At 35.9% G+C, this 24,299-nt stretch overlaps 1 protein-coding gene across 15 annotated transcripts in view; it reads right to left on the bottom strand.

Annotated features, from left to right (window-relative positions):
- ERBIN (erbb2 interacting protein) overlaps positions 1 to 24,299 on the bottom strand; it is a 79,498-nt gene that overhangs the window by 28,362 nt on the left and 26,837 nt on the right. For all 15 annotated transcript variants that reach the window (XM_034440989.3, XM_087885736.1, XM_087885737.1 and 12 more), the window contains 15 exons: positions 23,497 to 23,694; positions 17,540 to 17,657; positions 14,724 to 14,802; positions 14,511 to 14,600; positions 12,144 to 12,200; positions 10,148 to 10,211; positions 9,644 to 9,718; positions 9,006 to 9,150; positions 7,663 to 7,735; positions 7,208 to 7,337; positions 5,822 to 5,937; positions 4,952 to 5,021; positions 3,737 to 3,836; positions 1,557 to 1,678; positions 144 to 314 (listed from right to left, as the gene is read on the bottom strand). In XM_034440989.3, coding sequence (XP_034296880.1) covers positions 144 to 314; positions 1,557 to 1,678; positions 3,737 to 3,836; positions 4,952 to 5,021; positions 5,822 to 5,937; positions 7,208 to 7,337; positions 7,663 to 7,735; positions 9,006 to 9,150; positions 9,644 to 9,718; positions 10,148 to 10,211; positions 12,144 to 12,200; positions 14,511 to 14,600; positions 14,724 to 14,802; positions 17,540 to 17,657; positions 23,497 to 23,685 — 1,599 coding nt within the window. In that variant the 5' untranslated portion in view covers positions 23,686 to 23,694. The remainder of the gene's footprint in view (positions 1 to 143; positions 315 to 1,556; positions 1,679 to 3,736; positions 3,837 to 4,951; positions 5,022 to 5,821; positions 5,938 to 7,207; positions 7,338 to 7,662; positions 7,736 to 9,005; positions 9,151 to 9,643; positions 9,719 to 10,147; positions 10,212 to 12,143; positions 12,201 to 14,510; positions 14,601 to 14,723; positions 14,803 to 17,539; positions 17,658 to 23,496; positions 23,695 to 24,299) is intronic.

Raw genomic sequence — 24,299 nt, 5'->3', positions numbered from 1 at the left:
ATGAGCCATTTTTTTTAAATTATCTTCACAATAACTATAGTTAAAATAAAAATTAAACAGTTCAAATCTTCACTGCTCTCAAAAATTATTAATGAACATGTAGTGAAAAGTTAGACAATTTCAAGCATAACACTGAATCTAACCTTTACTCCTATATCCTTTACTGAAACTTGTTGGCTTTCTTGCTTTGCTTCTTTATTAGTTTCTTCTGTGTTTTCTTCATCTTTTAATCTGTGTACTATTGTTTGAACAGTTTTGACCATATTCTTCAATTCATCAGGGTAAGGTGTTGGATATCTCTTCAAGTTACCCTCCTATAGAAAATAAATCAATTTTAAAATTAACCAGTTATAAACTGCAGCAAAGAGTGTTCCACATTCTGATCAATACAGTAAGTGCAGATACTCTCAATTTACTACAAGGGCTACAGAATTTTGGCTGTAAATCAGGGCAGTTGTTAAGTGGGTCACCATGTGACCTGACTCTATTTTATAACCATTTTTACTGTCGTAAATTAAGTCACCAGCCATTAAGCAAATCAAGTGGTTGTTGTCAACCCTGAAGCTGACCTGACTGAAGCCATTTTTGACAGCTTCAGTGTTGCCACACTGGAGCTGAGGGATAGGGAGGGAGTTGAGATAGTTGGGATTCTGTAACCAAAATAAAATACTTTCTCTTGTGAACCAAGGACATTCTCACACCCTGTCGCAGAAAGGCGGAGTGATGTCACACAGCAACCAGATCGTGCCATGATTGGACCATGTGACTGATTGTTTTGAGAAAGTGACATTTTACTTTCAATTAGGTAAAAACTGTGGGAGTCTTCAGAATCAGTTTTCCCCAGATCTGTGCTGATATGGTATTTCCAATAAAGCTATTCTTTGAGGAATCTACCTGCCTTGGAGTTTTGCTTGATATGGATCTATTACTTGGAACCCTGACAGTTGTTAAGGGAATCCAGCATATCCAATGGAACTTTTTTGCTGTTTTCTGCCAGAAATTGCAGACATGTGACTACAGGTGCTGCAACCAGTCATAAATGTGAACCAGTTGCCAAGCACCAAAATGCATGGGGTATTTTATGACAGTCAAAAGTACTTAATAGGCTGTAAAACATGCTTTCTGAGGCTGACATAACTTCAAATGATCATTAAATAAGGGCTATCTGTAACAGCACCTATATCTTGGTCACTTTCCATCTAGACTACTGTAATGTGCTATACTTGGGGCTGCCTTTGAAGACCATTCGGAAGTGTTGGCCACCACCCCTCAGTATGCTCTTCTTACATGACTGATATGCAAGCTGCACTGGCTCCACGTTTTCTTCCAGATACAATGTAAGGTGCTGGTTATCACCTTTAAAGCTCTACAGGGCACAAGAGCAGGTTATCTGTAGGACCACCTCTCCCTGAGATTATCTGCCCATCCCATCAGATCAAATAGGTTATGCATGACAGATTATCCACCTCAGCAAAGTATTACATCCAAAGCAGCTTGTGGTTCATCTGTAAAGGATGAAGCTAAAGGCAGAATAACAGAATAAAGCAAATACATACTCTAGGCGGTGCCTCTCTTTCATCTTTATCTTCATCACATTCAAAAGCCACCTGAGCACGCTGCTTCCTTTGCTCCTCCCACAGTGAAGGATTGAAACTCTCATTATCAGATATGAACATAACTGAATAAAAGGTATAAAGGTAAGTTAGAGCAAATAAAGTAATTCACACAACAGCAGGCAGCATTTCTTAAAAACCTCCTTAACAAACAGACTGAATGCATTATAAACAGCTAAACACAAGTTCTAATTTGAAATGAATGAAGTTTCCATTTCCATTACTACCTGGCTACAGAGTCAAGATGTGATGAACTTTTACTGAAATCAAATGAAAAATATTTAGATCTGAAAACTCACGGTGATCACTTAATCTTGTTTTTTTAAAAAATAAAATAAAATCTTTATATAGGCAGTCCTCAACTAATGACCGGTTACTTGGTGATCATTCAAAGTTACACCAGAACCAGAGGTGAGTTTCAGCAGGTTCTGACCGGTTCTGGAGAACCGGTAGTGGAAATATTGAGTAGTTCGGAGAACTGGTAGTAAAAATTCTGACTGGCCCCACCCCCATCTATTCTCTGCCTCCCAAGTCCCAGCTGATCAGGAGAGAATAGGGATTTTACAGTATCCTTCCCCTGCCATGCCCACCAAGCCACACCCACCAAGCGATGCCACGCCCACCAAGCCACACCCACAGAACCGGTAATAAAAATTTTTTGAAACCCACCACTGACCAGAACCCTCCCCCGCCACAAAAGGTTCTTACAACCCAGTTCTGCTTCCATCATCCCCAGTCATGTGACTGCATTTTGGGTGCTTGGCCACTCGGACACATTTATGGCTATTTGCAGCATCCTGAGGTCATATGACCCCAATTCATGATGTTTTTGCTGAAAAACGGCATTTACTTCTGATTTTCAGCAAAGATGCCCGACAGCAAACAATAAGTTAATTAACGATCCTGGCGGTCATTTAACAACTGCAGCAGTCACTTTATAAGTATGGTGTTTGCTTAACAACTGTCACGAAAAAGGTCATAAAATCAGGTCAGTCATGTGAGGGCCCACTTTATGACTGCGGTGACTTATGACATAATTGGCCGGCTCCATTATCATTGTATGTTAAGGACTACCTTTACTAATTGCTCTAAGTATCACAATTTCAGTATTCTCTACAACTTAAAGACTGTTGAAGAAACAACCACTTGGTTTTTTTTCAAATTTGTTAATTTATATTTTGGACCAGATATTGCACTCAGACTGTCGTAGGGGCTACAATTATCTATGTTTATAAACAGCAATTAAAGAAATTATGCACAATGAATCTATTCATCTCCTCATCCCAATTATAAAGGCTTGATAAAGCAGGAAGTAATTTATAAAATAAATAATGTGGTTCCATTCCTAATGTATTCCAGAAGGCAACTCTCAATCATTTCATGAGGACTTCTTCTATGTGCAGTTTAACTTGTACCTTGTTTTTTTTTTTTTTCCTTTTATAGGAGACAGTAAATGTCAACTACTAATTTTAATCTGAACCGTAACTTCCAATTTATTCTTTACTCAATGCTCAGAGTATATCCAGAACATAGACACAAAACACATTCATTTATAAGTGCTGTAAAGTTGTGTTTTTTTTTTAATTTGATTTATATGCCGCCCTTCTCCGGAGACTCAGGGCGGCTTACAATGCGTTAAGCAAAAGCCTTCATACTTTTGTATATTTATACAAAGTCATCTTATTGCCCCCACAAACTGGGTCCCCATTTTACCTACCTTAGAAAGGATGGAAGGCTGAGTCAACCTTGAGCCTGGTGAGATTCGAACTTACAGTAATTGCAGACAGCTGGTGTTAATCACAATGCTTTTAGTCTGCTGAGCCACCAGGCCCTAGTGTAATGTGCCTAAAACAGCAGTTGTTTAGATGCTGCCTCACAAGTCTGTAATTTGCCAAAACCTAAAAATCTTTCCAAATCCTAATGGTCATCATATCAATATTAACCCTGCCATATTGGTGAGAGCTACAGAATTTAAATATTGTTAATACTTGTTTCTCCAATGAAACATGTTTAAAGCTTTTGCAGGTGTTTTGAATTTCTAAGGTCAGGCAAATAAATCCAATCTAAGCATTTTTTTACTCCAAGTAGCATTTTGTATAATAATCAATAAATATAATTCTTACCATCTTCAGATCTTGGTTGTTGTGGGAACATATAATTAGTAACAACAGTTTCCTGTGTTTCTGGATCAACTTCTTTTTGAAGTGGAATGAGAGGCTTAGACTGTGAAGGAAAGAAAGGAACATTTATGAATGCATATATAGATTATACAGGGTAAACTACTACAATTCATTTTCTTTTTCATCTAATTATTTATATATCTTGCTATAAAACATTAAATATGGTTCTTTGAGACCAGTTCAAAATCTGCTCTGGATTATTAGATAACTTTCCTCTACTGATCTCGAAGGGGCAGAAATCTGCTAGCATGGGAAAAAGCAACAAGATCTACTTGAATGATTCAACATGCCTGACTCCATAGAATCTTATCTCAGTTCTGAAGGTATAGTGATAAAAGGACTGTATACAGCTCCAAAACTTAATTTACTATATTTGCTCTGTCACTTCATACTAAGACATAAGCCATGATTGGCAATTGTTTGGACACAAATCATATGTTGATAGCAAAAAAATATCTAAGATATATAACTATAAGATAAACATGTGCTGAAATTACACTCACAGCCTATAATCCTGCATATTTTGTAAGCAGCCCAGAGAAATCTATGAGTTGGGCAACTATGTATAATTTGATAAGTAAATAAATATTTGTTTAATTATAGACCACAATGGGTATATAATGTGAGATGGGTCACACATTATATAGGTGGGTCATTAGAGAGAGCTTGTTTACAAAAATCATATATGCCTGTAAAAAAAATTAAGTAAAAATCATGAAGCAGAATATTAAATATGTTATTTGCTCAATCTATAAGGAAACAGATACAGTTCAGGTATTCATTCTTCATATGGAAATACCAAAGAACTCAATTTCCAGCAATTAGACAAGCATATGTTTTTCAACTGCACTTTTATAAAGGAAGGGAAGATATTTCTTAAGAAACTGAGTTATAATTTCTCTGAGTGTTTTTTGAGTATCTAAAATCGTCTCAATGACAGTTCTTTCTTTTCATTTCTGGGCAAAATAACAATAAAATATTTTTCTTATCAGAATCATAGCAACATATTCAATACAACACTTCATGATAAAAATATCAAATGTACAAGCCAATATTATGAAGTAATTAAAAATGTATTTTCAGTTCAAGTCCTATTTTTAAAGCATACTCTGTTTCAAAGGAAAATATAATAAATTATGAAAAACAAATACCATTTACCTGATTATCTGATAACCACAAAGCAGTCAAATGTTGCAGTTGCAAAATGCTATAAGGCAAATACTTCAATCTGTGAATAAAAGTCAAGACGACTGTTTAGCTAATCAGCAAATCAAAGACAGTAATAATTATTTATTAGTAAAATACAGCACTAAAATTGTCATTTTTTCCACATTCCTATCCATTTTAATGGTGTATTTTTTTCTTTTTAATTATTATTGGGCTTATAAATTATTTTTGTGGTAAATTCAGCCCTTTAAGTGGTTCCAGACAGTTTTACACAGCTAGACTGTGACTAAGTTCTGAAGCAGAGCTCAAGTAACACAGGGGTCATAGTCATTTGCACACTGCTCTGAAACATTAAATAATATAAATGAATTAAAAACAGAGGCAAAAAGAAGAGAAGAATCCATCATAATGTCTTCAACTTGTCACTTCGTCCTCCTGGTGTGAAATACTTCCCACCAGTTTGAAGGTTGCAGGGGCTGCACAACTGCAGCCCCTGCAACCTTCAAACTTGTCTGGAATCAAAGCATATTTCTCTTGCAAACAACTATGTTCTTTCCTCAGTGCCCATTCCTATCTAAATTCTTAAGTCACATTTTCTAACACTTCCTAGACATACCTTTTCCCACCAACAGAAACTATAAAATAATAAATCAAAATATTTTATATAAAGTATGCTTTATATAAATAAAATATATTACATGTTCATTCTACCTTCATCCAAAGAAACAGTTAATTCCCTATTTGAATACCCCATCATTTTATGCTTATAACAATCGCTATGTGAGAAATAATGGATTAAATCCATCCAGAGCTTCATTGTGAATAATAGAATATTCATGCAAAATAATTTAAGTTACAAACCTATTATCACTTAAATTTATAACTTTTAATTTCTGCATATCACCCATTTCCTCCGGAAGAACCTCTAATTTATTAGAATGAAGAAACAAAACAGTTACATATTTCCAGCTTCCAATCTGAAATAAATAAACATAATTATGCAGAAGATTATTTTATCAATAATAAATGTACATATTGCTATTTTTCTGTCGAATATAAAAGTATATTTCAATATGACAATTTTGAATTACCAAAACTGACAAGAAAACACAGCTAAAAGATCATATTTCTGATCGTATTTAGACTTTCTACTTTGCAGAGAATAAATTTCACATTGAGATTACATGTATTTTTTCTATCTAATGTATAGGAAGGCAAGCTGCAGCCTCTGTATCAGTCCTGAACAACTCTTCTGCAGAACCTGGAAATCCAGTTGATACTATCTGAATTCTAACTGAATTAAGATAAGCCAATAAAATCAAACTAAGATACTTTAGCAGTTGTGTCCTTTATGGTCAACTCTCTAAGTTCAAATACCAGAGCATTTAGTACTGGAAGGAAAAGAAAGCCTTTGCACAATTGCTTCTGGTATGCAATCAGATGATGTTTTCTGAATCGGGAGGCCCTTTAGACAATTATAATCTATGCTATAATCATCTAACAACTCAAGTACTGCAATGCATTCTGCCCGGGACTATCCTTGAAGATCATTGGGAAGATTAAACTGGTACAGAATGCAGCAGTATGTATGGGCATCTCTTGTGTCCTTCTGTGTACAATTCAAGATGCCTATTGTTATCTCTAAAAACCTGCATGGTTTCTGGAAAGAGAGATCAGAAAACATACTCTATCTCTAAGTCTTTCCATTAGTGGAACAGCAAGTTTGGATTCACTGTGTATTCCAATAATGGAAAAATCTTAATGCATCATTAAAAGAAAGGTGTAGACCATTAACGAGAATACTTCATGGTCCTGAAAACTGGGTCCTTAATTTCCAAACGTCAAATTTTGCAAATCTGTCACATGCAGGACAACGCTCCAGGTGGTAAAAGGTTTTTATCAAGTATTTCCTCCTCCAGCGCTCCCATTTCTCATGACAAAGTAGTTACTCTCTCCCAAGCATTTCTTGTTTTTATTCATTTGTTAGATTTATATCCTGCTTTTTGAGCTGACTTGTGCCACAATGAATCATTTGGCAGATGAGAACCCTCTGTACTTGAGCATTTTTATACCAATTTTCCCAGAATCAAGAGTTCCAAAATTGGTTTCTAATTTATATCAAAAAAAATTAAAGCCACATTCTACTATTCTATTTTTTAAAAAATATCTCAACAAATCTAATATATATATATATATATATATATATATATTGCCTATAAACAACTTTATCCATTAATAAAAGCATACCTCTGGTGGCAATTGTGTTAAAAAATTATGATCTGCAGCAAAAGTCCTTATGTTAGAGAGCTGCCCAATAGAAGAAGGCAAAGTTTCAATTTCATTGAAGCTGCAATCCAGTTCTTCAATTGATGTTAACCTAAACCAATTTCAATAAATAAAATCAGAGTTGGCTCATTTTATTTGTTAGTAGAATATAAATTCAAATATGGAAAATATAAACAATACCAATTGAAACTTCAATTGCTACTGATTTGGACAAAGCTCAATATCCCAAATCCCTATAGACCTCCAAAATAATCTGAATCTACTGGATATGCAGGATTATAAACTTCAAGATGGTTACAAATACAAATATGGGTATATTAATAGATTTGAAAGGCTCTATTTAAGTTATTCATTAAAGAACCATTAAAAATGAAATATAACATGTTCTTTGTTAAAGAAGATGTAGAAATACCTACCCTCCTATGGAATCGGGCAAGTACATTAACTGATTTTCATCAATTTTAAGAACTGTTAATTTCTTTAGACAACCTGTTATAAAAGAAATATTAAAATTGTAGTCATACAGTATTCTTATGATATAATCTACATCACTGTAGAGGAAGCAAGCAATAGCAATCTCTCAAGGTATCTTCCATTTTTTATGCAACTATTTCATTGTATCCTATGCAAACCTGAGTAGCAAGATTATTCTAGTCCTAGATCAATTGCAATTATTAATTAAATTATTAATTAATTATTAATTAAATTGTTAACTAAAAGTATTTCTTTTAATTTATTATTATTTATTATTAAAGGACATCCATAGATACTGTCAATTGAGGAAAAGAGAAATGATTTATTTGCAAGTGTCCTTATGGTTAGTACAGAGCAATATCTAAAACCATAAATACTTAATAATTGACAGACCTACACTATATTCTGTATTCCCTTTGCCAGCTCTATGATCACAAATAAAGCTGAACTGGAATGATGAGAACTCTAGACTAATAAATCTGGCAGGCACTGTATTTTACAGCAGGCTAACTAACGCAAATCAATTTGGAAATATTAATCTACCTACTGCATTATATTGGATTTATTTATTGGTTCGATTTATATGCCGCCCTTCTCCGGAGACTCAAGGTGGCTTACAATGTGTTAAGCAATAGCCTTCATACTTTTATATATACCTGCTTAGTAGGGCTTCCGGCCCCCCCAAGCGGTGTTCTTTTTTATACAAAGTAAGCTTATTGCCCACACAATCCGGGTCCTCATTTTACCTACCTCGAAAGGATGGAAGGCTGAGTCAACCTTGAGCCTAGTGAGATTTGAACTTGCAGTAATTGCAGGCAGCTGGCAGCTAAGTGCTACTTAACAGCACTTTAGTCCGTTGCACCACCAAGGCTCTGTTAAACCATTATCATGGGGGGGTCCTTGGTGCTCTCTGAGTTTGCTTGTTTTCTTGCATATGTTTCATTACTCAAACTAGGTAACATCATCAGAGCTGGTCTAGAGAACAAGTCTAGAGTGGTCTAGAGCACTGATATTAGCTAGTTTGGGTAATGAAACTTCTGCAAGGAAACAAGCAAGCTCAGAGAGCACCAAGGACCCATCATGTCAACCCCGAGCTACAAATATTCTCCTTTATTAGTACCACTGTCATTGTTTCTACTGATGAATTACTTTTAAGTTAACCTCAATATAAAATTGTTCTTTAAAAGAAAAAAAAGACAAGGTACAAAAGTACATTTATGTTTAAATAAAGAATGCCAAAATGTTGTCATGGTTTTATGATATATTTATAGCTAACAATACAAACCAATGGACTCTGGCAGCTGCTGAAGTGAATTACTAGATAATAGCAGGTCTTGTAAACTTTCACATCCTGAAACACCTTCTTCAAGAGTTTCAATATTGTTTTTGGAAAGATCCAAGTAGGTCAAGTGCTTCAAACTGCCCATAAACTGAAAATACAGAGGCACTGGTAAAATACAAAGCTTGTGAATTAAAACATGAATATACCTACTCTACAGGTAATGCAAATTAATTCTACTGCAATTTTTATTTGCTATGACATCATTCTTCAGATCATACTTATGCTTTGTTACAAATTAGGATGTATACTTTAATCAAAGTTTTACACAATCCAAATCTAGAAAAAGATATTTCATTGTGGGATTCTACTAAAATTTTTAACCAATTTCCCCTCTCTATGAATTCAAGGAAAGCAATATGCTATGGGACACAGAAAAATTAGTCCTTGTCATTTTCAGAATTTTATCCCGAAGATGTTCAGTGTTTGCTGAATGTAAAGAGAACTTTTTTCATGAATCTCTTTCAAGAAAGGTGACCAGCATTTTTGAACACAATTATTCACTTAGGCATTAAACATACTACTGAATTGTGATAGTAGTTGTAATATAAATATAAAATATAACAATAATAAATATACATTACCCCTGGAACAAGTGTTAGTTTGTTATCATCCATCCAAAATTCTTTTAACCCACTTAATTGTTCAAGTACTTCAGGCTGATAGAAATTAAAAATTTAAAAAAAATACATTATAATTATTTTTATAATAGAATATTTAACAGAAAATACAACATTAAGAGAAAAATACTGAGAATTTTGCTGATTCATTTCATGTATTTATACATAGATGTTTTACTCTCTATTCAAAATCTATTTTTATGTTCAAAATCTTTATTTTTATCAACTATTAAGTTTATTGAATTACATAAATCTAGAATTGTCAATTCAATGCATACTTTAAATGTTTCACCAAAATGCCATACCTATAGCAAATAAAATTTGGAAAAAAGCAGTCAGCTTTAAAATGACATAAATCAATACAGTTAGCTTAAATATAAAAGTTAAAGACAATTTCTTATCTGGCATTGTCTAAAAGATTTAAGGATATGACCTTTTAAGCGAAACTGTTACTTAAGTGCAACTTACCACTTCTGTGAATTCATTACTTCCCAGATCTAACCTCTCCAACTGAGTCAGTCTGTTCATGGTTCTGCAGAAGTGAAAAGGATTAAAAGTACTTAGATTTAAGGGAAATGCCAATTATATCTTATTTTTATCTACTCATGCTTTTATTAATGGATAAAGTTGTTTAAATAAGCATTACATATTTAATAGTTATAGAAAACATACCAAATAGGATCAGAGCTCATAAGAAGTAAGCAGTCATATTATCTTATTACTAAGATTAAACGATTTTGCTCTAAATACTAGCATCTTAGTATATATATTTCCTGTGCTTTAATCTAATTGTAATAATTACTGATAAAATTTATATGCCCTCCAATTCGCAGCAACTCTGTAAATAAAATAAATGGGCACAATCAATTTATATATATGGTTGCTCAAGGCTAAATTATGGAAAGTTATTTGCTAAAATAAGAAGGCAGGATACAGATAAATAATAAAAATTAAATTGAAGACAAATGGGCAGTCTGTTATATAATGGAAAAGGAGTTAAAAATCAAAATTATGGCACTTTTGTCATAATAAAAAGGACCAATTAGAGAAGACACACAAAACTATCAACAGCATTTTCAAAGGAATAAAATTCACATGGGAAAAAGAAAAAGCAACATGGTTCCTAGGATACCCTCATCAGCAGAATTAGAATAGCAAATTAGAAACACAAGTCTATCCCAAATCCTCCAACACCAAGCAAGTATTCTATTATTACCAAGTAACAATCCAACCTACCACAATAGAAATTGTGTAAGAACACTATTTAGACGAGGACAAACAACTGCAGCAACCCCGAACACCAGAAAAGGAATCAAATCTTTATCTGTACAGCTTTTCCCAACAAAATGGATACCCCATCAACTTTATCAAAGGTGTCTCAGCCCAATATAGCACAACCAATGTAAGCTGTGAAAAAGCATAACATTGCATCAAAATACATAAACACACTATTACAACTAGTACACTATTACTACTAGTGTAAACCAACGAATGCCCTACAAAAATTCTAAGTAAACCAAAAGATCCAGCAGACCCAGAAGAAAAAACATATACAACATATAATGTAAGGACTATAACTATCACTATGTAGGACAAACAAGACTGGCAGAGTGCATCCAGGAACAACAACTAGCAGTCAGAAGACATGATGAATTTCACAGCACATGGATAGACAATCAACTGGGAAACTATGAGCATCCAGAACTAAGCAAAGTCCAAATCCACCAGAGAATTCCTGGAAATCTGACCTTCAGACGAATCAGCCATCAACAGGCATAGAGAAATAAAGGGGCTATTTACATCTAACCAACTCAGAGAACACAAACAAAAATGTTGTCTGTAGATACTCCTCAAGTTATGATCATTCATTCAGCAACAGTCTGAAGTCACAAGAACATGATTACCATATCCCAGTAAACTGCAATCATATGATCACCATTTCTTATACTCCCTGCTGACTTCCCACAAGCAGAATCAATGGAAAAACTAGCAGAGAACTGTGATCACATGACCACGCACAGTGGTAACCAGTACTCCTGGAATTGCTATTGCTAAGCAATGTGATCATGTGATGTCACACTTTGCAACTGCATGCCTAGCCACAGCAATTCTGGTCCTAGCTGCTGTTGTAAACTGAGGACTGCTGTTGCATTGCAGTTATTAAAATATGGTTATGGTTTTTTCAACTAAATGATAAATATTACAGTCCTAAACATGCTTGCAAAAAATTTAAAAAGGACAATGTGAATTGTCCTCCTAACTATAAGGAAGAATTACTGTCAAAATGAATAATTGCATAGATAGATGAAAAAGAAATAATTCATAGTAATTCCAACAGAAACAAACCTCAAACAAGACAATGGTCCTATATCAAAACTACTCACAGTTGATTTAAAAATTCTAATTTTCATTCTATTTCAAGTAATTCATATCAAAATATATTCAAATACCACTGTATACTTACTTTGGCAACATTTTTAACTGGTTTTCTCGAAGTTCTAAAATCTGGAGTTTAGTTAACCTATAAAAGAAATACAATGAATTACTTTTTGAGAAGTATGAAATAAAACTATTAACATAACAGAGATTTAATTTAATTTGCAAGTTTAAACTATTGAAACATAAATTTGTGACCTTACCTAATAAAGAATTGTTTTAAAATACAGCCCTTCAAATCATGCTGCTTGTTTTCTCCAATATTTAGATTTTTTTTAATTTACAAGAATAAGTTTCTAAGATCTAACATAAGTAGAACTTAAAATTATTTTAAAAAAATAAACATACAATTCAACTGGTTTTTTCCTAAAATTACTTTACTGATTTTGTCTTCCTGAATGGAATCATCTCTATTTCTGAGCAACAGGATTGTCCAATTATAATGTTAGCCTATTCTTCCTACTGATCAAAGTAAGTATGCAGGTATTTCTTTTTCCTTACAAGTATTTAAAATTGATCTTAATCTCTGAGTTCCTTTTATTTAATATCCTGTAAGGTGTTTGTCTAAAAGAACTGTAATCATTCATTCATTCATTCATTCATCTACTTTGTATTCTCAAATCAGTAACTCGGGTTGGGGGTAACCAATCCAAAAAACAATTAAAACACAATATTAAAAAATAAATAAATACAAATAGTAGCCATGAGATAGTATAATTAGTGTCAGCATAACCAGGAAATGGGGCCCTGCATATACACTGAACCCCAGGTCTGGCCATGTAGGTCTGCAAAACCTTCCAAAAGGCCAGCAGGGTCAGGACCATCAGAAGAGAAGGTATTCTACAGGGCGGTCGCTACAGCAGAAAAGTCATTCCTCTTGATCCCCACCAATTGACATTCCTTGGCTGATAGAATTCAGTAATTGAATATGATTAACCATGCTCTAAATCAGTGATGACTAACCTTTTCTGGACTGAGTGCCAAAAGTGCGTGCATGTGAGTATGTGAATGTGCGCATGTGTGCGCCTGAACCCCCAAAATACAATGTGCGTGCGCACCCCGCACATGCGCCCTGCCCCTGCGCATGCATGCCCCCTGCACACACCACACACCCCCACGCATGCGTGGCAGAGGCCCGAAGACCAGCTGGCCAGCAGGAGGCAGTGGGCATGCGCAGCGGAGCTAAACTGGGGCGACTGCTCATGTGCCCACCAGGGGTGGGTTCTACTTATTTTTACTACCAGTTCACAATGGGAGCTCATGCACACGCTTCTGTGCATGCGCAGATCACCCATGATGACATTGTGGTGGGTCGGTGGAGCCTCCCGCCAATTGTACTACCAGTTCTATAGAACCAGACCAAGCCGGGAGCAGCCCACCACTGGTGCCCACAGAGACGGCGCTGCATGCCATCTCTGGCACGCGTGCCATAGGTTCGCTATCACGGCTCTAAACTCAATCCTCTTTTGATCAGTTTATATCTCAAAATTACACTCGATATGTAGCTTTGGGGTTTGGAACATTGATTTTATAATCGTGATTTGTGAAGCTTGCATCTGTGAATAATTTAGGTAGGGGCTTAGCTAGGAACCACAGAGCAGTTGAGCCAGGGATTTTGCTGTGAATAATTTGAGAGTTGAGGGGATACATCCTCCACCTTTTGCACAGAAGAATATTAGGATGGAAGAGCAGCTTTTTTTAAACCTGCATGACCATTGAACTGACCCCAAAAGGCAATATCTAAATTATTGAAAACCCTGACCTACTGAATGCCCTGCCCTTTTATTATCCAATGAAAGTTCGTGAATGTTCTAACAGAGACCATTGTTTTGATCTTCTGGAAATTTAGTACAAGGTTATTTTTACTGAATAGCATCCTAGGTTTTTGAGTGCATGCTAAGGCCAGCTGGGATCCTTGAGATAATGGCTGCATTAGCTGCATAAAGCACAAGTGGAAATCCTTTATCTGCCATTCTAGGCAGATGAAAATTTGGATTTGAGAGTTCTTTTTGCTAATGAGTTCATTTCCAAATTGAACAGACATGGTGCTAAAATGCATCACTGCCTGACTTCCCTATGTACACAAGATAAAGTCTAAAATTAGACCTTGTGGATCACAACATATTCTTATAGAGTTTTAATATGATTACAAGCAAGACCCTCAAGTCAATGTCCAATCCTCCTTTCTCTATAGAAGTTTTGCAATAGAGTCCAATGCTGACTTAAAGTTAACAAAAGCCACATACAGAGAGACTTGAGATCTACTATAGTTCTGAATTAAAACATTTTAGTACAAGGACATGGTCTACTGTTTGGAAGTATTTGGAAGATTCAACATTCAATCCTCTTTCATAGCTACTAGTGACTTGCCTTTTCAAACTTATTTACAACTTACCTGCCAAAATTGGCTGGTAAGAATTCCAGAAAAGCATCATTCAGATATAATTGTGTTAGGTTTAACAACTGTGAAAATCCATCTGGAAGCCTAGATAAATTTAAACAGAGATAAATTTAACAAAGACAAGATCATATTCTTAACCTGAAGACAATGTAATACTCATTATTTTTAAAATAATTTTTAAAAAAAAATTATTACCACAGAACTTACTTTGAAATAGGATTTACACTGGCCTCAACAATTGCTAAAACTTTACAGTTCTTGATATTTTCTGGAAACTCCTGTATACCTGTAGAATCAGAACATTAAAAAGTATCAGAAAATTAGTAATGCGGGTTTTTGTTATAAAGATATTACATGGGAGGTGACATCTAAACAAATAAAATGGATTTTCCGTACCTTATTTATAGCCAAAAGGCTTAAGTTTCATAATTTGAAACACAAATATATGGCTCAAATTATGCAGTGGTCTGCAAAATTTACTCATACAGCTTAGCTATGCATGACTGTAATAAATCATGGCTTCTATTTATTGATATATACTTGCCTATAAATGTATAACCTGCATGTTTGTTTCTTTTCTTCATAATTCTTTATTTTGTGTGTGTATATAGTGTTGCACAACTACTTCTCTTCAATTGTGCAATTATGACTTTTCTGTAAATTAGAGAAAGTTGAGTAGTAATAATGACTGCTACTATGAAGGTGCATTTACACTGTAGCAGCAATTTTTGAACTTATTTTTTATTTCAAATTTTTATTGAAACTACAATAGGAACAGCATTCTTGGATAAAATGTAACTGCAAAAGCATTTGTTAAGTATAAACTACAAAGTTTGTATTTGATTAGCTAATATAAAAGGGTAGTGAAAAATTGAACTGCTTACTGTAGTTCAATGTAAATGTATTAATTAATTCCTAATGGCATTTGAAATAGTGGCACAAAGATCTCAGAAGCAGTTTTTGTGGAACAGCATTTATTTCCTTCTGTCAGCCTCTGGAAATAACATAAGCTCTTCATGACGAACTGAATTCCTTGTGAGCATCCTTTCAGTCAGTATCAATTTTGAAAGAATAAAAAATAGATTTTCTGTCTATCTGTCTTAAGCTTTTGCTCAGTGTGGGATAATCAAGGAACAATGAAACTCGAAACATTACACTTTGAATATGGAATTTATCACTTAGTTACAATGCAGACATCTTTTTTTAAAAAGGCAACTCATCTGTTCCATTCTATATTTAAGATGGTACACAATAATAAAGTTGAAACTAAATATAGCAATAAGGCATTTGAAACAATATATCTGAAATTAATTGAAGTCCCTAGTAAAAACAATGATCCTACACCCTTTCAGATTTTTCCTATGTGGAAACAAAACCTAACACCCATGTTTTAATTGGTCCCTGGGCCCCGTTTTCAGCCGCAATGGCCTCCTGCAGCCCTTGGCTAGCGAAGACAAGCCCAGGGGGGCTGCGCACGGCCCTCCCAAGCTCCATTTTTGACCACAATGGCCTCCTGCAGCCCTCTGTCAGCGAAAACAGAGCCCAGGGCAATTGTGTGCAGCCCCCCGGGCCCCATTTTCAGCCAACAGCCTCCTGCACCCCTCTGCCAGTGAAAACAGAGCCTGGGGGGCTGTGCGCAGGGCCCCCGAGCTCCATTTTCGCTAACAGAGACACCGCAGCCTTCACTGTTTCCAGGATAGCCCCACGGGCCACATTTAAGTACCCTGTGAGACGGATGCAGCCAGCAGGCCTTCAGTTTAATACTCCTGGTCTAGATAAAGGAGCAATCTAAATCAATGTTTTACAAGCTATCAATGTTTTTTTAATGCCCCTCAGAATTCAGACTTATAGAAAAGGTTATACTGGAATTGTATATACAAAATTTTTTTATTTGTTTATCCCACAAAGAAAGTATTAAATTTTTTCTAACTATCAAAATAGCATACCTAGTTATTACATTTTCAAATGAAACTGAAAATCACAAATATTTACAGCAATTTCAGTTCTCAGGAAGGTCCTACTAAAAGCAGATTTGGGGAAGCCCTATAATTTGTTAACACATAGAAAATTATCAAATAAATAGTATCTAGAGACAAAAAGAGAACACATAACACCTTAATGCCCAATTAAGAGTAAACATGGAATGCTAACCAACTGCCAGTGGGAAAGAAGGAAAAACAGTGTTACTTAAATTCTAAACAAAAAATAACACAAATTGAGGTAATTTGTTGCAACTCACAATTCCAGCAGTATATTTCTTTTAAACAAATGTAACTTATTTGAGCAATAATTAATGTCAATTTGGGTTTGCAACTTAGGTGGGTACTACTTATAAAACAAAATTCATTCTGCACCTACATGTTCCCCTTCTTCTTGCATGTCTGAATAAAGGCAGCAGGAGCCGAACTGGATTTGATATTGTTTTTGTTCAGTTAGGTGGAAGCATCTAAGCAATTTTTACTGAACTTGCAAAGCTAAACATAGACAGACCTGGTTGGTACTTGGATGGAAGGTCACCAGGAAACCATAAAGGTGTCATAAAGTTATCACTGAAGACAACAATGGCATATCAAGAAAACTAAATGGATTTGTCCATAAAATGGTAATGTCAGGCTGGTATAATGACTAACATACCGTAACAAACACATGAAAATGTGTTTGTTACAGTATAACATATACAGTATATTCTGCAGTAACAAACACAAAAATGTTTCTTGTGCGAGCAGATAAGAGTTCTCCAGTTATTGTGATTTAAAATATATACATCTTCCACAACTGCAATCTCCAATTTAGAGTATTATACAGTTACTTTATTTTAACTTCAGGTGTGCCGTGCCAAAGCACATTCCTTTCTAAAAGAAAGATGAAAAGTGTTTTTTGGTGAAATCAATTGATTCAATAAAAAATATGTCATGTACTATCACCTTTGAACCAACAAGTTATTTCCATAGATTCAGAAATCTAAATGTCTATTTTTATGACCTTGTTCTTTAGTGCTCATGATAATATTAGGAAAAACTCACCATTTTTGCTGACATCCAGTTCCCTGAGGTTAATGAGATTTGCTATGGATGCAGGCAATGTTGTTAAATCATTGTCCGGCAAACTCAACTTGTATAGAGACTGACAGTTAAAAAGTTGCTATTGAGACAAAAAATAAATAAGCAAAACTGTTAATGAGGCGCAATACTTGTGAATTTTCAAAATTATCTATAAAAACGTTATGTTGAACAACTTTGTGAAAATAATAATCCATAATTTAATATTGTAACACTTCAATAAGTTAACACTTATTGCTAATATTATAACTTTTAATGATTGGCGTATTTATTTTTATCAAGTGAACACAGAGGCATACATAGTTCTATTCATGCTGGTAAGATTAGAGTTTGTATTTATAAAAATGGAAGCATGACAAACATGTGATTTCCCCCACCACCAGCCAGCTTTTGGAGATTCTTTGGTGTAGTCCGATATAAATTCTATAAATAATCACACAATTGGAGACTGTCCCCAATAGTCTGTTAAGAATTTATACTGGTATAGTCAAGGTCAAACACCAGCACTTCCCCTCACCCTTTCCCAACCTATCTGGTCTGACAAAAGTTTGAAAAATCAAAAGTTTGCAACAAACCTTCAATTGATCTAAATACAAGTTTCCTAACCTTCATACAATCCAGATTTATGTAACAACTGAAATTTGTTGTTACATAACTTCCCTGCCAGCATGACCTATTACCGAGAAATCTGGGAGATGAAGTTAATACAGCTGGATGACAGTCATGTTGGGGAACGCTGAACTAATAAAACAGTATTGAATCTATGGCTTGAAAAGGCAAGTTTTCAACAGGTGCCTAAATAATAGTATAGTAAGTAGATACTTCCTCAAATTTCAGGGGAAAAGCATTTCAGGGTGTAGAACTTTCACTGAGAAGATCAGACTGGGAATAGCCACCAGATGACATTTAGCATTTCTCAGTAAAGGTTGCAAGTCCTTCCTGAGGTTAATAATCTGGCAGATCTCCTACAGGTTTAGTTTGTTTAGCAACTGTCTCATAGAATAACTATTTGCAGTTACAACAGCGATGAAAAAGTAACTTTCCACCCAAACCTTGTGTTTATGACCTTCACAAGTCTGTAAACCAAAGGAAAATTGAAGTAAGATGGTAAGCAAAGCCACAGTTTCATTCAGTATCTGCTTTGTTTAACAACCAAGTTGCAAGTTGCAACTGAGGTCACTATATTTGAGGACTAGTCTCAAATAGCATAAAAATCAGTGGTGAAATCTAAAATTTGTTACTACCGGTTCTATGGGCAGGGTTTGGTGGGGGAGGGGGGTAATGTGACTGGGTGGGCGTGGCCATTTTTTTTGGCCCTTCCGCGAAGAGGTTGTAAAAAAATGCTTTCAAAAGGCTCTGACGATCCCAGCTGAGTTGCCTGATCGGCAGAGGCTTTTTTTCTTTTAAAAGCCTCTGCTGATCAGGCAACTCAGAGGCATTTAAAAGAAAAAAAGTCTCTGATTAGGCAACTCAGCTTGGATCGTCAGAGGCTTTTAAAAGAAAAAAACCCTCTGCCGATCAGGCAACTCAGCTGGGATCATCAGAGGCTTTTAAAAGCATTTGACGATACCAGCTGAGCCGCGTGATCATCAGAGGCTTTTTTTTTAACTTTTAAAAGCATTTTTTTGGCCAAAGAGGTTGTAGAAAAAATGCTTTTAAACTTTTTTTTAAAAAAGCCTCTGAAGATTGAGCAGCTCAGCTGGGTGGGGGGGGGGCAGGGATTTTTGCTACGGTTCTTCAAACCACCTGCCTCCATCGCTAAGGGATCGGGCGATCCGGTCCGAACCGGGAACATTTCACCCCTGATAAAAATCATAAAGCTAGATTGGTAGTTAATGGCAGGCAGTGCAGTGCACATCCAAATATCATGTATCTGTTATTTCTAAGAAAACACAACCCCATATGGAACAAAATCAACTCCACAATTCCCAAAGGAGGAACTACCCACCCACCAGTCTCAATCTTTTTTAGGATTGAGTCTTCGTTTCTCCCGATCATTACTGGCTCTGGTTCAGAATCTGCACCACCTCTCCTAATTTTAATGATATAGAGAAGTCAAGTCAAGGGTGATATTTAGCCCTCCCCCCAAATTTTGATGAGTCTTAATGGCTTCATAGATACCTTACATAATATGGGGGAGAGAGTGTCTTGAGGCACCCCATAGCATAGGGCAATGATGGCTAACCTTTTTGCCGTCGAGTGCCAAAAGTGGGGGGAGCGTGGGGGGCGGGGTCGCGCACATGCATGCCCACTCCCATAATTCAATCCACCTGGCGCATATGCGTGCGACGCCCGCTTTTGGCACACGATGGTACGGTGGGCCAGTAGGCCCATTTTTTGCCCTCCCCAGGCTCTAGAGGCTTTCTTGGAGCCTGGGGAGGGTGAAAATGGCCTTCCACACACCCCCAGAGGCCCTCCGGAGGCCAGAAACGACCCATTTCCTGACTTTCGGGAAGGCCCGAAAATCAGCTGGCCAGTGCGCACATGCATGCTGGAGCTGAGCTACGGCAACGCTCGTGTGCCCACAGATATGGCTCCACGTGCCACTTGTGGCACGCGTGCCATTGAATTAACCATCACAGGCATAGGGTGTAAAAGCACACTCGACCAGTATTACTCTCCAAAACTGTACATGCAAGTAGAGGGAGAATCACTGTAATACAGTGCCTCCAGTTCCCAACTCACAGAGGCAGCCCAGGAGAGTATTTTTGTCAACAATACTAAAAGCTGCTGAGAAATCCAACCGAATAAATAAACTCAATTCTCTTTACCTCAGTTCCCATAAGAGACCATCCTATCTCATCTAGATGCATCTAAGAACCAGCTTATTTGACAGACCCCCAATGTTTCTGCCTAGTCATTATGTGCTGGCAGATTTGGCATGCTCCATGTTCCTTTAAACAGTACTATCTATGGGGGTTCCAGAAATGTGCCTTCTTTGCCATGGCAATCCATAAGGCCTTAAAAACATGATTGCTTTCCCAGGCCTTGGGTTAAAATGAATGGAGTCCTTTACTGGCTGTATTTCTGTATATGTTTTTGTGTAGAGTAACCGGATCCCATTTTGTTTCATATTGCATTTTTATGGCTTATTATATTGTGAGCTGCCCAGAGTCAATCTGGAGTCAGGCAGCACCTAAATGGAGTTAAATAAATAAGTAAATAAATCTATCCACAGCTGACTCTGTCCCAAAACCAGGGCTGAACCAAGATCAAAGAGAATAAAAATATATGTGCAAAAATGGAAAGACTCTACAATATCCAAAATAGAGAAAAGGTTTATAAAGATAATAGCAAAATTAACTTCTTTGATTAGAGAAACAACTACCCCTTGTGGACTTTTTGCTGAAAAAAGAGAAAAATGAACTTGTATTTAGGTTTGGGGATTAGAAAGGTAGCTTATGGAAAGAAAGAAATTATAATGCAACCTCAGAGAGAGACGGTAAAATATAAATGCATTTATGACCACTGTCAAGAAGATTGGAAGCTGCTTCTTTATAATCCTTTCTTTTCTACTTCTATTTCTTAATTTCTTTCTTAATTTCTGTTTCTTTTCTAATACCCGCATTGTTCTACCTTCATAAAAATGTCTTCAATAAGCTTTAATTTAAAAGTAATGAGCAGTATCCTCTAAAGCAGAGGTTTTCAAACTTGGCAGCTTTAAGACTTGTGAACTTCAACTCCCAGAATTCTCCAGCCAGCATAGCTGTCTTAAAGCTGCCAAGTTTGGGGATCCCTGCTCTAAAGAAATGCAAAACTATTGCAGCTCAGGTAGTTTGAGACAATTCAGGCAATGTTTCCTGAGGAACAGAAAGACAAATGGCCTTCCTTCCGGTCTGATGGCACTACTCTCTCATGCAAAGATTCATTTACCACTCCCTGCATCCGCCCACTCAGTCCCTCAGCCAGCTCAAATGAGGCCACATCACCAGAGATCACAGAGTGTGTTGTCAATCAGGCAGATACAAGTTTCTTGTCCATGGCCATGGCTTCATAAACTGAAATACTGTGAATCCCATAAAACAGAATATGGTAACCCGTTTTCCCATTCTGTAGACCAACAAGTGGCTTATCAGGAAAAGATATCATCATTAATGGCACAGAAGCTGTATTTCTGAAAAAGGGAAACTTGGAAGGAGAAAGTATAAACCTGCTATGAAACTGTGTACATGTAAAACTATACAGTTGGACAGCTTAATCAAAGTTGGTAGGCTTTCTCATGTCTACAAGATCCCCGTTTCCAGAGAAAAATAGATAAATACTAACCTTAAATTTTATCTGAAAAAGTGCTATATCTTAAATTGGGAAGTGATAATCACTTAAATAAAAATAAGGCTAGGATCATAAAGTCAATTTATATAAAATATTCAATCACATATTCCAGATTATAATGCACATTTCAAAATGTAATTTATGTACAATTTGCCATCTTTGGAAGGTTTGTTGCAGACAAAAACATTTTGATCTTCCTAAGGTACGTCTTTAAATAGTGTTATTCTGTGATTTTAGATCGCCAGAAACATGGAAGATTGACAACTAGAGTCCTAACAAAAAAGCAACTTGGGATGAAGAAGATCAGACAAGGACAGGAGTATCAAAAATCTACCTCATTATACTTAGGGCACTGAAATAACTTAATATCTACTATCGTTATGTAGTATAGTGCTGGGATGGTGCAGAGGGAAAAAGTGTAGCAATCAGCTGCTCGTTGTGAAACATCTGTTTCAGGTGCTTATCTAATAGTTTTTAATTTGTTTAGCTTTTGGATCTTGAGGATGCAGACAGAATGTCTGAGTAACAGAAGCTGTTTTTCAACATTACACTTTTTGCTGATTCAGCCAGTGAAAAATGTTTCTTTGCGTGTGATATTGCAATATCACTGTGATCCGAATGGTACTGATTATATGGATCTGTTTTATTCAGATTTTTGTCTTGAATATTGGACCAAGGTTACCATGGTCATCTTGGTAAACTATCTAATTCTTTTACTTTTTAATGTTATCAACCAAAATAACTTACAGCAGTAGAGCCACACAAAGCACCTAAAAGGAATGCTTCACAAAAGCTGCCACTTTGAGTGAAGCACCTTTTGTGAAAACATGAAAAAAGTTGGAAGGCCCGCTTGGCTGCCTCAAAAGGCTATTCCTGGGAATGTTTGCGCATGTATGCAAATACTTCCCTTTACTGGTCATTGCAGTGAAAATATCATGTAGAAAATTAACAACAGTCTTCAGAGACGCTATGCATGCCTGTCAGCATATAATCTGCTTTAATGTTTTAATGATTGTACTTTCTTCACATTAACAAGTTTTCTGAAATGTTCCTTCCTAAGGCGGGGTTGAGATCAATATATTACAAAAGTTGTGCTCTATTCTACTGTGTTGTGTTTGAAAAATAGAACACTATTCAATAAAACCACTTTATTTTGACCTTTATTATTTAGCATCTACAGGAAGTCACTGCGAAGGAGTTATCTGAAGCTCTGGAGAGCAACAGTGCTAATATACATCACCTAGGAATGTGCAAAACATATTGCTTGAATTCTAAACCAGTCCATGTTCAAGGGGGTCATTTAGTAATATAGCCTAGAATACTATAAACTATTTTCTGTTCCATAAAATCTGTTCTGCCGGCCACTCACAATGCTAGAACAATAATCAATAAGCAAGCAACTATGGTTCATTTCAACAAAGATGACATGCATATGTACAGAGCCTTATATAAATATTGATATGTCAACCTTGATTTGTCATTGTCAATATGACAAATCAAGGTTGACCTATCAATATTTTTTCCTGATGTACGAAAATTATCAAACTACTAGAAAATTTACTCTACCTGCTTTTGTACACAAAGCATTTATGTGAGGATTCACTGTTATTCACTTACATAAAGAAATGCAATATGAGACTGCAACGTACCTTTGGAAGCTCTTCAATTTGATTAGCATCTAAATAGAGTTCTTCCAATGTCTTTTCAAAAGTAAAGATTTCCTTAGGAACCTGCTCCAGGCTGCAGTGCGAGTAATCAAGTGCAGTCACAGTTTCTTCTTCTCCACGCAAGCAACGGCATGGGACCAATCGCACGAACAAGTTCCGTTTTGTTGTCATTTTCAGGCACTAGCGTGAGAAAACAAAGAAGTACTCTAAAAATAGTAACAAGCCTAGGAAGTTGAATAAAATATTTCCACATATTTACAGATATGAGTTGTTTTTTAAATGAAAGACACTAAGTACTTAGTTCAAAGCACATACAAAGTTTTTAATGTTTTCATGCATCTTCTTGAATAGAATTATCTCTAAACAGAAGTATTAGCCTCTTTATACTAATGAATCCTCCCAAAAAGATGTGAAAGCCAGCTATGTAACTATCTTTTTTAACTTGAACACAAAACGGAGAACTATGGTTGAACCATGGGGTCCTTAGTGCTTTCTGACTTGGTTGTTTTGTTGCAGATGTTTCTGGGTACTCCATTGCTGGAGGTCTTCAAAAAAATATTGGCCAGTCATTTATTCAGGATACAATAAGGTCTCCTGCATTTCAATTTGGGGAAGCGGGGGTGGGTTGAACTTGAAGACTTCCAAGATCCATCAGCCCTATGATTCCATGCTTCTATTCTATGATTCCAAATACATATACCTTAAATTGGGTGGTTTCAGTTATGGCTTCATTACCTTGTCATTTTGTTTTAAAACAGAATTTAGTGGCAATTTATTACAGCTCC

Source organism: Pantherophis guttatus, chromosome 2 (genome assembly GCF_059756535.1).
Source record: "Pantherophis guttatus breed Tessera chromosome 2, ASM5975653v1, whole genome shotgun sequence".
Classification (NCBI taxonomy): Eukaryota; Metazoa; Chordata; class Lepidosauria; order Squamata; family Colubridae; genus Pantherophis; species Pantherophis guttatus.
This window is presented reverse-complemented; position numbering and strand designations above follow the sequence as displayed.